Source organism: Aethalodelphis obliquidens, unplaced genomic scaffold (assembly GCF_003676395.1).
Source record: "Aethalodelphis obliquidens isolate GAN/ISIS:26980383/991018 unplaced genomic scaffold, ASM367639v1 scaffold51, whole genome shotgun sequence".
Lineage (NCBI taxonomy): Eukaryota > Metazoa > Chordata > Mammalia > Artiodactyla > Delphinidae > Aethalodelphis > Aethalodelphis obliquidens.
Window position 1 is genome coordinate 3,414,196 of NW_020837995.1, and position 17,901 is coordinate 3,432,096.

The window sequence follows — 17,901 nt, forward strand, 5'->3', positions numbered from 1 at the left end:
TCAAACCACTTAGATTTTATGTTTTAGATTACTCCCTTTTACATTCGATTACCACATCAGAAGGGTCATAATTGATTTGAGATCTACCATCTCTCTGCTTGCCACAAAACCACCTGTGTTAAGAGTTTGAGGAATTTTGATGCAAGCACAGAGGAAATTATAGATTCCTGGTTATTGTGCTTAAGCCATTTTAAAAACCTACTTAAATATCTCACACAAACAGGATTCTATATATATTTCTAAGAAAGATCAGTTACCTTTTATTTTTCAACTTTTATAAGAAATTCTGTCCTTTCTTACAGCCATCAACCAGAAGACACAAAGTAAAATAACATGAAAGTAGAAATAGAAAATTAGTATGGTGCAACAGAAACACATATATTGTTAGATCTCAAGGGTCAACGTGGTAAATCAAGTTGTGTAATTTTTTTGATGGTTATTCTGTAAGTCTTGTGTTAGGTAATGGTATTGTTGGAACAGTAAGCCTTTAACATCTGTGCACTTTGGATCACCTTAAGCCAGCTGGTTCCTCTCAAAATTGCTCATCTTTTGTTCTTATTAAGTTCTGACCTGGGCCCCTAGCCTTAAGACAGCTATGTGCTTTCTGCAGCCAGGATATCCTCTTCAAGACTGTCAGACAATTTCAAATGATTGATGTGCTAGTCTGGTGCTCTGGTATTTTTCCCTTTTGTAAGTCTCCAGTAAATCTACAGCTCATTCTATAAGAATGCTAATTAGGTCTACTCTTACTTAACTTCACGCACATTTTTCTTGTTTTCCTGTATCTTTGGAGGCAAGCTTGAAATTTATAACACAGTGTGTTTCTAAAAATTTTTTTTACAATATTACATACAAATAAAACACATTTTCCACCAAAGGAAACAATTCAAGCAGTAAACTTAGCTGACTTTCTTCCCTCCAGAACTGTGCTGCATCCATTGGACAAACCTGAAGCATGATTCCTAGGTCCACTCTGAAAATTAGAAATCATTTGCTCACTTGCCTTTTACTCCTTTTCCCTGTTACTTCTTACTATTTTTACTCTTACTTGGATGGCGCTCTACCCCTTCCCTCATGATCAGAGGCAACCAGTACAGGAGGTCTTGGACTCCTTCATCTCTGAAGCCATTTTGGTTCTGCTCCAGAGGATCACTGAGGGAATCTCATCTCACAAAAGCCATGTGACTAACTGAGTCACAATCTTCTATGGCAAAGCCCAAGCAAGGCAGAATCTGGCTCTTTTAGGTTGTCAAGCTTGCTTCTTTACCGTAGAGATGTTTTCACATAAAGACAGACCTCCATCAATCTCAGGGCATTCATTTTAAATCTCTTGGCTTAACACATATTGTACCACGTTTCCCAATCTCATGATTGATTGTCCTTTTTGGGCCTTGCATAACCTCTCATTCTGAGGCTTAGAACTGAATTTCTGGCTTAAACTTTTTGCTTTCATTCTTGACCATGTTTGGATTTTTTCCTCTAAATAAGTTACTTCCCTAGTAAACTGCTGGGCCACTAAGGTTCCCAGAGCCCTATAACTATACGGAACACACACAACATGTGCAATCTGAGTCCAAAAGTAAGACCTGGGTATCTTTTTTTTTTTTTTTTTTTTGTGGGACGCGGGCCTCTCACTGTTGTGGCCTCTCCCGTTGCGGAGCACAGGCTCCGGATGCGCAGGCTCAGCGGCCATGGCTCACAGGCGCAGCCGCTCCGCGGCATGTGGGATCCTCCCAAACCGAGTCACGAACCCGTGTCTCCTGCATTGGCAGGCGGACTCTCAACCACCGCGCCACCAGGGAAGCCCCAGACCTGGGTATCTTACAATGGATACCATTGGGTTAACAAACACAATTGGAATACAGATGGACGATTAGGAAAAAAAATATATCTATTTAAAATTTACTTGTATGTAAGACAATATTATTCTGAGAAAAAATACACACTGAAGTATATGAGTAAAAGATCATGCAACTAACTTTTAAAAGGTTCAGAAAAAAAATGTGGGTGCACATGTATACATACATACATAAACACATTCATAACATATACATGGTATATATATATATATGTATATATATACACACATACATACACATATGCAAAGAGAGAGGGAGAGAGAGCGAGTGAGCACACTCATCTGATAAAGGAAATGGGGCAAAATGTCAACAACAGGTGAATCTGGCAAGAAGATATATAAGTGTTCTATGTACCATTCTTATTTTCACAATTCTTCAGTGAGTTTGGAATAACTGCAAAATAAAACCAAAAAGAAGCAAAAATTGTGCTTCTGAATGCCAATAGCTTTTACATATCAAGATAGAGTCAACTATGGTGAGGGGATGGAAAAGACCTGAGGAAGGCAGGGGAATTTGTGCAAGAGACAGAAATCTCTTAATTGAAGTGCCTGGTGGTCAAAAAGAGAAAGAAAATACTTGGAAAACTCATAATTGGAAGGGCAATTCCTAAATAGATGAGAGTACATTCATATGCCCAGAGAAGATTTCTTTATTCTTTATATATCATAAACATTAAGGAAGTGAAATATTTGTATTTTATGGGGATGTGTAAAAAGTGACTTTGTGTATTAATGTCTATGCTATTTGTACTTCTACACACTAAATGTAATACATTTAACTTGATTGTAACAATAAGAGGATCAACACTATGGATGGAGTTAATATGTGCTTATCTGAAACTTAGCAGATAACGAAAGAGTGCCAAAATAAACAAGCCGAAATGAGAAGGGACATTCAAAGTACATTATTGTGTTACTGGAACATCTGGTACTAACACTGTCAAGTTTACATATGTTCTCAAATACTTATTTATGTAACAATCAAATGCTAAGCATTCCAGCTGCACTTGTAAACTTTTTATGAACTGAAGTCATACGCACAAGCTCAGCTAAACATACTTGACAGAGGGAGGAGCGTGAGGAAACTGTTAACTCTCGGAACTGAAGTTTCATTGCAGTACGACCTTCTGGCAGTGTTATGGACCAGTGTTTGGTGTGACAACTGAGCTGCTGGCTCATGTGAGATTCATTTCATTCTAGTAAGTAGAATCAGAAATATCCAATCAATGGGTCAAAATCATGATTTAGCAGCTACCTTTTTTGGACATAAGTTAGTCAGGAAAGAAAATCATATACAGGTTAAAAAAATAAAGCAACATGATGATATTGAGTCATTAAGAAAAAAATATTTGATACTAAAGTGAAAAAATATTTTCCTCAACACATCCTAGAGCTAGCACAGGTAGGCTGATGGACTGTGGCAACGTATAAATTAGAAAAGATAGCATAAAAAGAGGAGGCGCTTCTGTATGGTAATCATCTGATATTGCTCCTAATGAAAATAAATGTGTGAAACTTGCCTCCTTAGTGACAGGATAAACAGTAACTATCTTAAACCCATTTTAAAGAGTACGAAGGCAAGAACAGAGGGAAATAAGTATTTCTACGCTGTTTTTCTCTTCTACTAACAAAAGAAACTGGATACACATTATATTTCCCTAATCATTGTTTTGATCCAATTTCTAGAGTATGCAATATTGCAAAAAGGAACTCACATAGTTCTTTAATTTATGAACAGAAGATCTAAAGTGATTTCTGCCAGGTTGAGGTTAAAAGGACATATTTTTGGGGAAAAATATGAATCTCCTCCCCCCTTGATCTGACCAGCAAGATTCTGAAAGTTTCCTTTAGAATCAACCAGATGTTACAGAGTGATGCATTGATCTTGAGGTGTGAAAATCTGGAATCTATGTTATCTTCCTGCATGCACTTTACTTATGCCAGCACTTGCAATCAAATCTTGGGCCTAGAAAAAATCTTTTCTTTCCCCCGTGTAGCTTTACAATAGTGGCTTTCAACCTTAGATATATATAAAAAATCTCAAACCTAGGCCCCTCCCTAGACCAATTAAGTCAGAGTGAAACTCAGGAATCAGCCCCATGTGATGGTGCCAAGACTGAGAACACTGCTTAGAATAAGGATGGGCATTCTTTAGGGATCATGGGATTAGTTTTGCAAATATAGCATTTTTGCAAAATAATTTGGAAGCACTAGGTGCTCTCCATGCTCTGACTTTTAATTAGGTCTGGAATCTGGGATTATTAACACAACAGCTCTGATTCTTCAAAATATACCTCTTCTCCCATTTTGAGAATACCTTAAGGGCTGGCAGGCGAGGATAGGCAGTCTAGACTTCTAAGCCCTACTGTTTCCTCCATTTTAGCTGAAGAAGAATGGAAAAAGAACAATGGATATTTATCATTTTTGAAAAATTATGAAAAAAAGTAGTAAATTTTTCTTATAAAACTACATTGTTCAATCATGAAGGTGATGGAGAGGGTGGGGTTTAAGTGGGATCTTAAATCATAAGAAGAACAGGACTTAATAATGTTTTAAAAATGCCTTTTAGAACTTTTTGAAACAATGCGGCATATATATGCAAATTTCTGGGCAAACAGTATCAGCCAATGGAATAACTAGAATTCAACTTCAAGAAGAGTGACTCTAAGTCCCCCTCTGCCTGGACAGTTCCAGGTTATACCTATTGTCTCAGAGTAGTTACTAATAGTACCTTCTTTGATGCTCAAAGCATCCTGTTTGGATCATAAATTACATTATAAGGAATTAGAGAGTTTTTATTGAGCAGAGAACTCAGTCTAAAGTAGAACCAAGATACATGAATTACATATAGTAGGTACTCAACAAACATTAGCTGCTATAAGATTATTGTCATTATTATTAATTCACAAGCAACAGGTTTTAAAGACAGTCTATGTATGAAAAGGAAACAAAAATGCACACCCCAATATTTCAGTCATATCTCTACAACTGAATATTGTTTTTCTCTACATTCCCACATGTGGTCATGTAGTGTCATCTGAAAATAGATGGCAGTCTTCTTACTCTTTTTTTGTATACAAAAATGTAATTCAAGATAATTACAAAAGGCTTTTTGTCTTCAAAATGTCAGAGGGATTTGTATAATGTAAAGATAGCTTTTAAATTATTACCAAATATGGCCTTTCTTATGATTATTATTATCCAAGTTTAGCAAATTACCTTCAATGCTTTGGGACAAGAAGGCAAAAAAATAAAAAACAAAAAAGACAGGAATGGCATTTAGATCTGCTTTAAATACAGCTATCTGAAGTGTTCTCTTGTTTTGACTTATTCCAGAAGGAAAACTTAAAACAATGAGTAAATGAGTATAAGTTACAAAGAGGCATATTTTAGCTCAACATAAGGATTTTTAAAATAGAGTTGTCCAACAGAATGGTTTGTTTCAGGAAATGATGAGCTCCTTTGCTGAAGATATCCAAATTGAGACCGGATAAGCATATGCCAAGGATGCTGCAGGAAACATTTCTGCACTGTGTGGGAGATTAGCCAACAGAAGATGATGTCTTAAGTTCTTCCAATGCTAAATTTTATAATCTTATGTCTATTCCAAACATTAATAACTACTTTAATGATACAAACTCTGAGGGCCTGGTTAAGAAAATGAAAAAGAAGAAAAACAAACAAATAAACTTCTCTTGGGTTCCAGGGAAAGCAGACTATATGAAGATGCTTTTTTTTAATGCTAAGATAAGAAAAGTTAGTACATTTTAAAAGTATATGCTTTATGACGCACAAAATTATTTTATAAGATATAGTACAAACAATAAAACATGCATTTCTACAAGTAAATGAACTGAAGAATAAGCAATCATTTGCTGAATTATTAAATTACACCAAACAAGAGAAGAAGCAGCTAGGCAGAAAGCCACTGAAGGACTTGCTGAGCAAGGTTTTCTATAGTCTTACAGTCCTAGGGGGACAAAAACTATAGTTCAGAAACTTCCAAGGGGGAGAAATCTTAATTAAAAACTCCAGGATCTCAGTTAGAAACCCAGGTGTCCACATACTAGAAAAGCAGAGACAAACAAAAGGTAGATTGAGCATCACCAAATCTGCAATTGAGTCCTAGAATTAGAATATGGTAATCTGCCAAGATTCTATTGGCAAACCAGATCCATAGAGAAAGATAACATTATCCAGAGCCTCTACAGGTTAGCAAACATAATATTTGATACTAATAAAAAAATAAGAAAACAGACATGACACAAAATAGGACAGGAGAAAAAATCAGATCAATTGACGACCCGTTTATTGGAATTATAAGGTTGGATAAAGAGAGCTATAATTAGGTTCAAAAAATAAATAACATGAAGAATTTATAAATTCTAAAAAATCAAATAGAAATTCTGGGACTAAAAATGTAATAACTGAAATTTAAAACTCAATAGGTGGGCTAAAGAGAATATTGGAAGATGAAGAGAGGATAAGTGATCTGAAAGAAATACCAGAAAGTATTTGGGTTGAAATTTGGTGAATAAAAGAGATGAAACACTAAAAAGTTTATAGCTTTAACTAAGATGAGTAAAAAAGTATACCTAATTGGCATCCTAGAGGAAAAACAGGACAGGAAAAAAAATTGAAGAAATAAAGGCAAAGAATTTCCAAATTGAAAGACATCAAGTCAAAGAAAACTGCAACAAGTCACATCATAGCAAAACTGCTGAAAAAAAGACAAAGAAAAATATTTCCAAATTACAGAAATAAGAATGATAGTTGATTTTTCAATGGTAATAATGAAAGACAGATAACGGAATGACATTTTCAAGTTGCTGAAAGAAAGCTGTCATCCTAAGATTTTATACCCACCAAAAATATCCTCCAAAAGTGAAAGTGAAATAAAGACATTAGCAAACAAACAAAAAAGCAAGTGAAATTGTTGCCAGCATATGCCCACTGAAATAAAAACAAAAATGAGTTCTTCTGTAAAAAGAAAAATAATTCCAAGGAAACATAGAAATTCAACAGGGAGAGTAAAAACTGGGGGTAAATATAAAGGAATACTGACCATACAAAATAGAAACTATGATGTGTTCTGAGGAATAAAACATAGATAGGACTAAAATGTTTGATAACAATAACACAAAGAACGGTGATATATGGACTTAAATATTCTAAGGGCCTAGCATTTTCCAAGAAGTTTTAAATGTATGAAACTATATTAGGTTGTAATAAGTACAAGTTGTATGGTGTATTCTTTGGGATATGTACTAAAACATATAAAAGAATGTATACCTAACATGAAGAAAGTCTGATTAACCTTAAATAATGTACAGAAGGAAAATAAAGAAACATGAAACCAGTGAGAAAAAGAGAAAATATTGGGTTGCCCAAAAAGTTTGTTCTGGTTTTTCTGTAACATCTTACAGAAAGACCCAAACGAACTTTTTGGCCAACTCGATAGTTAGACGATAAGTATAAACACAAATCCATGGCTAATTAAAAGTAACTGCTCTAATTAAGTGGCAAATAGTTTCAAACTGGATTAAAATTACAGCTAGATGCTACTTATAACGGATATTCTTTAAATATAAGAATAGAGAAAATTTGGAAGTAAAAGGATGAAAAAGTACATACCATGGAAACACTAACCAAAAAAATCAGTGCAGTGCATTTATTTTACTTTGAAAGTGGATGTATAGTAAAAGGATATCCATCAGAAAGATAAAACAATTCTAAACTTGCTTTCACATATCTTCAACTATCTAAAGCAAAATTGACAAAACTTAAAGGAGAACATAAGCCCATACAACCACCTCTCTCAATTACTGGTGAAGAAAAGAAAGAAAAAAATCAGCAAAGCTATAGAAGATCTAAAGAATATTTTAAAAAAAATTAGGGCTTCCCTGGTGGCGCAGTGGTTGAGAGTCCATCTGCCGATGCAGGGGACACGGGTTCGTGCCCTGGTCTGGGAAGATCCCCCATGCCGCGGAGCGGCTGGGCCCGTGAGCCATGGCCGCTGAGCCTGCGCGTCCGGAGCCTGTGCTCCGCAACGGGAGAGGCCACAACAGTGAGCAGCCCACGTACCACAAAAAAAAATAAAATAAAATAAAAGAAATTAAAGTATAGTTGATTTACAATATTGTGTTAATTTCAGGTATACAGCCTAATGATTCAGGTTTTTGCAGACTGTATTTCAATGTTACAAGTAATTATAAGATATAGGATTTAATTTCCTGTGCTATACAGTAAATCCTTGTTGCTTATCTATTTTACGAATACTAATTTGTTAATCTCATACTCCTCATTTGTCCATCCCTCTTCCCTCTCCCCTTTGGTAACCATAAGTTTGTTTTCTACGTCTGTGAGCCTGTTTCTGTTTTGTATATGGATTCATTTGTGTTAATTTTTTAGATTCCATGTATACGAGATATCATATGGTATTTGTCTTTCTCTGACATTTCACTAAGCATAATATTCTCTAGGTCCATCCACATTGCTGTAAATGGCAATATTTCGTTTTTTTATGGCTGAGTAATTCCATTATATATATATATATATATATATATATATATATATATTACAACTTAAGCCAGTCATCAGTTGACAGGTACTTGTGTTGCTTCTGTGTCTTGGTTATTGTAAATAGTGCTGCTATGAACATTGGGGTGCATGTACTAAAGAATACTTTTTTTTTTTGCGGTACACGGGCCTCTCACTGTTGTGGCCTCTCCCGTTGCGGAGCACAGGCTCCAGACGCGCAGGCACAGCGGCCATGGCTCACGGGCCCAGCCACCCCGCGGCATGTGGGATCTTCCCGGACCGGGGCACGAACCCGCGTCCCCTGCATCAGCAGGCGGACTCTCAACCACTGCGCCACCAGGGAAGCCCTAAAGAATACTTTTAATAAACCTTCCTTAATTGGCATATATACAACCCTGCACCAAATAATAAAAGAATACATACATATATGAATCATTTACCAAAACTGATCATGTGCTCGGCCATAAAGCAAGCCTCAACAAATTGCAAGAGACTAAAATTATCTAGAGTACATTCTTTGACTATCATTTAGTTAAGCTAGAAATCAATAACCAAAAAATTACAAATATATTTGTTTCATATTCCAAACTAAGACTATAACAAATTGGAATTAATTCATACTTATTTTCAGTTAATTACCAAAAAAATTTAAATAGTGTTTTAACTTTTCATAGATGAAATAATATATAGAATTGCTTTTCTTAATTATTTTTGCCTATATATCAAGTTCCCCTCTTAAAGATGTCACTATATATACTTGGGATCACTAACATGATAAAGATTATAGTTGAATTGAAAACTTTGTTATTAAAAAAGAGCCAACTTGTCAACTTCCTTCACATATTTAGTTGATTGCCACAAAAACAAGAAAACATGTCTACTAACCTTGATAGACTATATGGTCCAATGCTAGCAGGTGCCCAGTGAGAAATATTCTGAACATGCAGAATCTCTTTAGGGTGAAAGAGACCATCATCAATCTTTATGTCACTCTGGTGGATAAGGCAATCTATTGAGAAAAGTGCTTCTTCTGGCAACATAGTTTCTACACATACTCTGAAAAATAAACCAAATTTAAAGGAACAATGTAAAACAAAAAAACAAAAACAAAACCAAGAAAGTCGATGTGGAAAGGATCTTCTCTCATTGTTGTAGTTCAAGGTCACTGACGGAACCTAAACATTAATTTCTTGTCCCTCTAAAAATTCTACTGAAGTGACAGTAGGAATATAAATCTAAAAATATATCTGTAGCAATGCTGCAAAGTTAGAGGGTACTACCAGCATGCAAGAATAGGAAGGAATTTATGGAAGGTTTAAAACAAAATTGGGAAAGAAAGATTAAGAAAGAATTACACAGTAGAATCATCCTGAAGGCAGGACACTGGTGCAATTGTTTTACCACCCTAGCCAACCAGACATAACCTATTCTTCTCAGTTCCCTGCAGTCTTTTATCTTGGGCTTATTTATAGACTCCTTTTGTTCTGAAGGATATTTTCCATCTCTATGGAGCTGCAGGCTCCCCTTTGCTGGTATATGCCATCAATCTTATCCTATTTGCTTTATACCTTCCAGAAATTTGCACTTCTGATGGCACCCTTCCCTGCTTTCTAAAGTTGCTATGGATTTATTATTGTTTTACATTTCTTCTGTCATTTCAATGAAATTTTGGTAGGATAGAAAGATAAAAGCTGTCAAAATATGAGTCAGCTCTCTTGAACCAGTATATAAATTTCTATGTCAATTCACTTGAATTATCTGAGCAATTAAATAAATGTAATCTGATAGCACTTCCTAGTTTACTGAAATGGGAGCCATCTGTCTTAATTCCAACTCTCCACTAATGTTTTAGTAAATTCATCCAGACTGTGCTTTTTCAATCTTGCTTCAGCATAAGAAGCATACCCCATCCCTTCTCTACTCCTACCCTCTTTTGTATCTCCAATCTTTCTCCTGTGGGCTCTTCTTTTCTCTTAAAACAGATTTTAAATTTCCCTATTCTAAAAATATCTCTTCCGTTTCACCTCCATCCTACCTTTCACAGCCCTCACATTAACTCCTAAGCCCAAAGAGCAATAAACATTGCCAAACACTCACCCTTGAGGAAGCCTTCCTGGGAGTTCCCTGATCCCAATGCTACTGTGGTCCTTGTCCTACCTCTATATCAACTCTTTAGTCTGAAGGTAGTGGGACAGTGGGGATTCTCTCAATGTTGTGTGGAAAGGGTACTAATGCCAAAGACAGAGAAGAATCATGGAAATTGATCAGAAATAGGAAGAAAAGAATTAAAAACAATGTTGAGGCCCTCATAAGTCAAACCTATGTTCTTTTCTTAGTCTTCATTTGTAGTAATGAATACTACTGAACCCTGACTCTCGTTGAAGGTATCTTCCCTAGGATTCCATGGTCCTACTTGAATTCGGTCCTCTTCCTACCTCTTGGATAATTCCTTCTTAGTCTGAAGGGAGTCATATAGTGGGGTAGGTTTTTACAATAGGGAGGGCAATCTGCAGGAGTGTCAAATATATATATATTTTTGAAATTCATCAAAACTTTGAAGGAATAGATGGAAAACAGGACAAAGCCTGAGAAAACAGGGTTGGAAGCAATATGAATTGAAAGGTGGATTTAACCAGTTAGTTGGGAAACAAAGCAGAAATAACACTTGGTTTCAGAGCCAATGAGGTCTGAATAGGAAGTTGTAATCTTAGTGCTGCCTACATGGTGGAATGGCTGGCAGATGTCAGGCGCTTAAGCCCTTAAGTGTAGCAAATCAGATGAGCATTTCCAATCTCATCTGCCTAATGGGAAAAGAGCTCCTCATATATTGAGTCACTGTCCTCCACTGGTTCTGGGGGCAGATGGGTTAGCCTTCTCATGGCTGGATGCTGCTCACTGTGGCTACCTGGAATGGGCCTAGAGCAAGGCAGAGATCTTGGAGAAAGTACCAATTTCCCTGCTTAATGCCACAATATTCTTTTATCCCATGCCTACTAAGTCTTAAAGCATTCTCTCATCAGTAAATTCTTTTCTGCTTATTTACTTCTAGTGGGACGGGGGTTGTTTTATAGAAAAATTATTTTTATCTCTGAGTGTGCCATGGAAAAAGTCTTTTTACTTTCTTTTGTTTTTAAAATATATGTCCCTAGTATAGTGTTCTGCATCAAAATTAAATAAATACCTATTTCTAGAAAACTTCCTATAAAAAATTAACTTTTCTGTCAAACAACTGGAATTTCTTGAAGCATTTTATATTGTACAATCAAAACCATTTTTATTTTCTTCACTTTTTAAAAATAATTAATTAATTAATTAATTTTATTTTCGACTTGCTGGGTCTTCGTTGCTGTACACGGGCTTTCTCTAGCTGCAGTGAGTGGGGGCTACTCTTCATTGCGGTGCGTGGGCTTCTCATTGTTGTGGCTTCTCTTGCTGCGGAGCACGGGCTCTAGGCACGCGGGTTTCAGTAGTCATGGCTCACGGGCTTAGTTGCTCCGTGGCATGTCGGGTCTTCCTGGGCCAGGGATTGAACCCATGTCCCCTGCATTGGCAGGTGGATTCTTAACCACTGTGCCACCAGGGAAGCCCTTCTTTCACTTTTTAATTTGAAAGTTATATATTCCAAAATAATTGGAAAAGATAATTAAATATTAGCAAATTGTCCTGATTAGTCTTGTGCAGGCAAAACAACAACAAAACATCTGATGTTTGGTTGTTTAAAATTATGTCTGAAACCATTTATTTTTAAGGATAATTAAAACAAGGCCAAATTAGACAATTTGAAAATGACCATACACTGGAGGTATAGAGATGAATTAAGGGAGTAAAAGGAAGAGTGTACTGGTTCCACGAAGATTCGTTCTTTACCTCACTGCCAATGCCACTTTCCAATATTAATTTTTCTCTCCTCATATCCCAGAATCCCTTTATTTCTTAAGCCTTACCATGAATGTGTATCTCCATTTGTGAATTACTGACAACTGTTGTTAAGAAATAGTAAGCATTGGTAAATAAGAGAGAGAAATAAAAGAAACCTGTGATAATAAACCATGCTAGAAAACCACATAAATTTGAAAAACAACACAACCACTATACCAATGGGAGAGAACATGATAACGAACAGGTTTCAAAGTCAGGGATATCAGAGCGTGAACCTTGAGTGAGTATTAAAGGAGATAACCAGAGAAATGCCTGGTATCAGGCATTCAGGCAACTTTCCCTTCATGTAGCAGTAAGTTACATACCTTGCACGCAGGCAATGCTTGAAGGTGGTCACATATGCTGAGTTAATAGATGAGAAATCTTTCATGTTTTTCAGATAGAGATGGACCAAAATAATATCTTTCAATTCCAATCTCTTAGATTTAATAGTAGCTGCAGAAGGAAACATATATCCATAAGTTTAGGAAAACTATGAAAATTATTAGTGATATCTTGAGTAGATTTTATACAAAATACTTGCCATTTATAATATTTATATTCTTGACAATGGATTAGTGTGATTGCAGTATTTGGTGATGGTATAATGCAGAGGTTAGCAAACTTTTTCTATAAAGGACCAGATAGTAAATATTTTAAATTTTGCAGGCCAAGAGGCAAAATTGAGGACATCATCTGGAACATGACAAATTATAGAAAATCTAACAAAATGTAGAAAACAAACTGCTTTGTTAACAAAATTCAAAATGTAATAATAGTAATTGAGATCATTAAAAAATACATGTCTACTAATGAGAAGAATGAAGTTCTCTTTTTTTTTTTCTTTTGGGATAACATTTCACTTAATAAGTGTTCAAAGTTAGTACTCCCTGGCATCAGTTGCAAATGTTTATTTGTAAAAATCCTTCTTAGCTTGTAGGTGGTATCAAAATGGCAGCAAGCTGGCTTTGGCCTGTGGGCCTTAGTTAATTGACTTCTACACTAATGGTCTTTAAAGTTACCATAATTTGGCCTTTTATAAAACATGAAACGTGACTTTAAACTTTAGGTTTTAAGAAATAAAGCATCTGCAACTTATCAAGGTTTTTTTCCTGTATAAACTTCATGTTAATAAGATTAAATCAGTGAATATATTTTAAAGTGTTACCTTATGCAAAAAAAACCCATTGATTTTTATTTCAGAATACTTCCAATGAGTAATATCAATGATTTTAATACCTTATGTCTTAGCAAATGATAGCCAGAGTAAGGAAATAAACCATTACCGAAATTTCAATTAAAACAAATTGATCTAATTTCTGACCCTTAAATTGCTTGTAATGTCCTCTACACTAGATCTGAGCTTTCGACACTTCCCAGTTAGATCCACTGAAAATGATAGATTATAAATACTAAAAAGTTAATACCATTTTCTTAAGGATTGTTGATTGTTTCTGTATACTGTTATTCCTTACTTTCTCCAAAGTTCTGGAACTGAGATAAATCTTGATTGAACCAAGAAACTAAGAGGATTTAAGAAGATAAAGAAGTAAGAAACCAGAATCACCATCTGTTGAGACTGAAGATTACTAATAAAACAGAAAAGGGCAGTAAAATTCTTGGGATGAACTGAATCCTGGGATGATCATTGACTTTATGGGACTTAATTATTAAGGAACTTGCGGGAAAGTACCTCTCTTTAAGGGTGTTCCAGTTAGAACTTCGAATTTCAGGCAAAGAATGCTTAGAAGATAACTACACAGCTAATCATCAATAAAGCAGATAAAAGAAGTAGGATTTAATATATATTATATATTTTGAATAGAAGTAAATAGAAAACAAAATAACCTTCAAAGAGCTCCGTATGAAGATCTTAAGCTGCTTTTAAAATTAATATTATTTCATTCTTATACACTGAAACATTAAGTCAAATATAATAATCAATTTCCTTCATGTATCAGCAAACAGCCATTCTTGGGATGCCGAATTTCCTTTTTTTTTTTTTTTTTGTAGGCCACTAAGCTCATTAATTCAACATTCACTGACTATATTCTTTCTTGAAGTACTAAGAAAAATGAATGTAAATTATTCTGAAGTGTTATAGCTTAACATGCAAGTTAATACTTAAAAGTGAACCAAAGTTTAAAAAAGGTAAAGGAAAATCCCTAAGCAAATATTAAAGATTTAGTATCAAAAGCTAAAAAAGAAAAATTCCATTTTTGAGGAACTTCTTGCTTCAAGAATTATGAAACATTTGACTACTGGAAGATTTTCATTTTTTGTACATTTCAAAGAAAAACAGACTGCTATTTTTCTGAGTTCAAGTAAAATTCTGTGGAAGAGTAGAGATTCAGCCCAGATGAGCTTTTCCCATTCCTTTCTGTTTGGTGATCCTTTGATAAACATGACACCCAACAGCATTTATACCTAGGAGACAGAGGATACAACTACCAGGCAAAGGATTTAAAGTTCCCATGTCAGAATCCCTCTACAACTTCTCTTAGTCTAGAAGTAAAGAGAATTAGGAACTTTCCTCACTCACATCTTTGGTTTAAACAGTGTCTGATAGTTGCAGAGAGATTTTGAATTGGAACTCATGTTACACAAAATGTATCTACATTTGGGACTTGGGGCTCCCAACCCAAAGCTATTCCTTGAGGAAGATGTGCAGGTTATAAGGGTTTCCTGCCCCATTTTCTGGCAACACCTGGCTGGTTTGCTTGCCTACTAATAACACTTGGGATGGAGCTGCTTCCATTTGTGATGTGTTTGGAGACAGATACATCTTTGCACTGCCATGTGGGAAAAACTAGGGGTCCTGCTAACATGCAGCTACTCTCAAACTACAGTAGATAACAGATAGGCCAAAAGGTCCACTATTATACACAGCTTCCCAGAAGTTGAAGGTCATCTGTTACTGTGACCAATCTCTTTTTTCTGATCAAGTCTATACTGGGTAAATGTGCCAAGGAATGAAACTTTGGGACCATCAAGATACTCTACTGCTGTTTAATCCTTTGGAGATTATCCTTCCCATTATTCCATTGTACTATCTAGGTTCATGACATTTTAATGCCAAGAGTTTTAAGCTGAGGAATTTCCACATAGAAACCTAATTTTCATCCTAAAAATTAATTCATAAGAAAAAATTTAATTTATTTATGCACCTGTGAACCTCTCACTCCCAAAATGATTTGAGACAGCCACTTGTGAAAATTTACCTTGCTGGTAACTTTGTTAGAATCTGTTATCACACTAATGTTATAAACAAGAGATAATTGACCAAGACTCTGAAAGTGCTTAGTCTCTTGCATTTAGAAGATTATTTCAACTAGCTTATACTAAAACAAACAAACAGACAAAAAAAACAAACAAAAAACTGGGTTATGGATATTTGAGTGTGTTTTTTATATAATATTTTTGATCATTTTTGTATGTCTTGAACATCCCATAAATTTCAATAACAATAAAAAGCTACACCATATTTGCCATATTGGTAAAATAAAAGACATTAATAATAGCCAGTTTGGGCAAGTTTTAGCAAGTGTGAGTAAGCTGGAACTCTTATGCACATTTTAGTAGGCATATAAATTGGTTCAAACTTTTTGAACAGCAATTTAACAAAGTGTTCATAGTCCATATTTGTAATATGAAACATAAAATACAGCTTTTGGAAGACAACATGGTCTTCATGATCTTGAGATAGGGAAAGATTTTTCTTAAATGAGACACAGAAAGCATTAACCTTAAAAGACAAGAAAAGGAATGAATTGTTCATCAAAAGACATCATAAATAGAGTAAAATGGGAAGCCACAGTATCTGACACAGCTCACATCTAAAATAGAAAAAGAATTCTTACCAATTAATTAAAAACTATGACAGAGGGGTTTCCCTGGTAGCACAGTGTGTAAGACTCCGCCTGCCAATGTAGGGGACAGTGGTTCGAGCCCTGGTCTGGGAAGATCCCACATGCCGTGGAGCAACTAAGCCCATGCACCACAACTACTGAGCCCATGTGCCACAACTACTGAAGCACATGCACCTAGAGCCCGTGCTCTGCAACAAAAGAAGCCACTGCAATGAGAAGCCCACGCACCACAACAAAGAGTAGCCCCCGCTCACCGCAACTAGAGAAAGCCCGCACACAGCAATGAAGACCCAATGCAGCCAAAAATAAATAAATAAAATAAATAAATTTATATATAAAAAAAAAAACTATGATAGATAATCCTGTAGGAGAATGTACAAGAAACCTAAACAGACAAGTTACAAAAGAAGATATCCAAATGGCTAGAAAACATGATCAGAGAACTACAGATTAGAAATATATTGACATACCACTATGTACTCACTAGGATGGCAAATATTAAAAAGACTGACAACACAAAGTGTTGGTGAGGCTATGGAGCTAATGGAACCCTAATACACTGCTGGTGGGAGTTCAAATTGTTTTAAACACTTTAGAAAACCCAGCAATTCTACTCAATAAAAATGAATACACATTTGAACCAAAGATATGTACTAGAATATTCATAGCACTATTATTTGTAAACCCATAAAATACCCAAATGTCCATCATAAAATGGATAAATATAGTACATCCACACAATATGAATACTTTTCAGAAAAAAAAGAAAAAGGAAAGTAAAACCCCGACCATTTATACAACAATATGGATGAATTTTATAGCCACAGTGAAATGAAGTGGAAGAATCCAGGCACAAGGAACGCATAAGAATAAATAATAAATATTTACTTTATATAGAGCTCAAAAACAAGCAAAACTAATTATCTGTGGTATTAATTGTGAGAATGGTGTTCACTGTCAGGAAAGGGAGAAGGAATAGTGACTGAGAAGGGCACAAAGCTGTGAGGAGGACTTCTGCAGTCTTCATAATGTTTTATATTTTGACTTGGGTAGCAGTTACACAGGTGTGATCACTTTGTGAAAATTAACTAATTTGTATATTTGAATTGTGCTCTTTTTTTTGTGCTAATACTTCAACTAGAATGTAAGAAAAAAAGCAGTTTATGGATGTCCTAACAGAGATCCTCTCAATATCATTTAATTCATCCTGAGGCGACTGAACAGACGCATTTCTTCTTTCTTCTCAATCTGTACTGCCACCATCTTCTAATACGTTTTGGTTGTATTATACCTGTGTTACTTAATATTTTTTCTCACTGCCATTTCTGTATTACTGCATTTCTCTTTTTCCTTAGAGTGAAGAATGTAAGTCTGATAGCATCCAAGAGTCATTTTGGGTTGAAGTTTTTTCTGAATAATTTTATCCTTATTAACTGAAAACAATTTCCTTCTATTTTTCAAAAACTCTCTCTCCTGTACCACCTATTTCTATTCTGTTTATTTGAAACTGGGACCTCCCCAATTTTTCTTCCATGTCTCTCAATTTTTCTCCCATATTTTCCAAACTTTTTATTATATATTCTGGGACATATCCTTGACTGGTAGGAAGTTATCAGATTATTAACTTATTCTTGTGTTTTGAACTATATTATATGCCTCTGAACATCACGTTAACCTCAGGTTAAATATACTTACTTGTAGGAATCCAAATAATTT

The 17,901-nt window shown here is 35.2% G+C and overlaps 1 protein-coding gene across 9 annotated transcripts in view; it reads right to left on the reverse strand.

The window, feature by feature from the left end:
- Nucleotides 1–17,901, reverse strand: part of DPH6 (diphthamine biosynthesis 6) — a 456,227-nt gene that overhangs the window by 226,256 nt on the left and 212,070 nt on the right. For 7 of the 9 annotated variants that reach the window (XM_027083817.1, XM_027083818.1, XM_027083814.1 and 4 more), the window contains 2 exons: nucleotides 12,643–12,772; nucleotides 9,284–9,454 (listed from right to left, as the gene is read on the reverse strand). In XM_027083817.1, coding sequence (XP_026939618.1) covers nucleotides 9,284–9,454; nucleotides 12,643–12,772 — 301 coding nt within the window. Of the gene's footprint in view, nucleotides 1–4,635; nucleotides 5,389–9,283; nucleotides 9,455–12,642; nucleotides 12,773–13,758; nucleotides 13,840–17,901 lie in introns of those variants that run through there. The other 2 variants (XM_027083815.1, XM_027083821.1) reach the window with 2 other exon arrangements.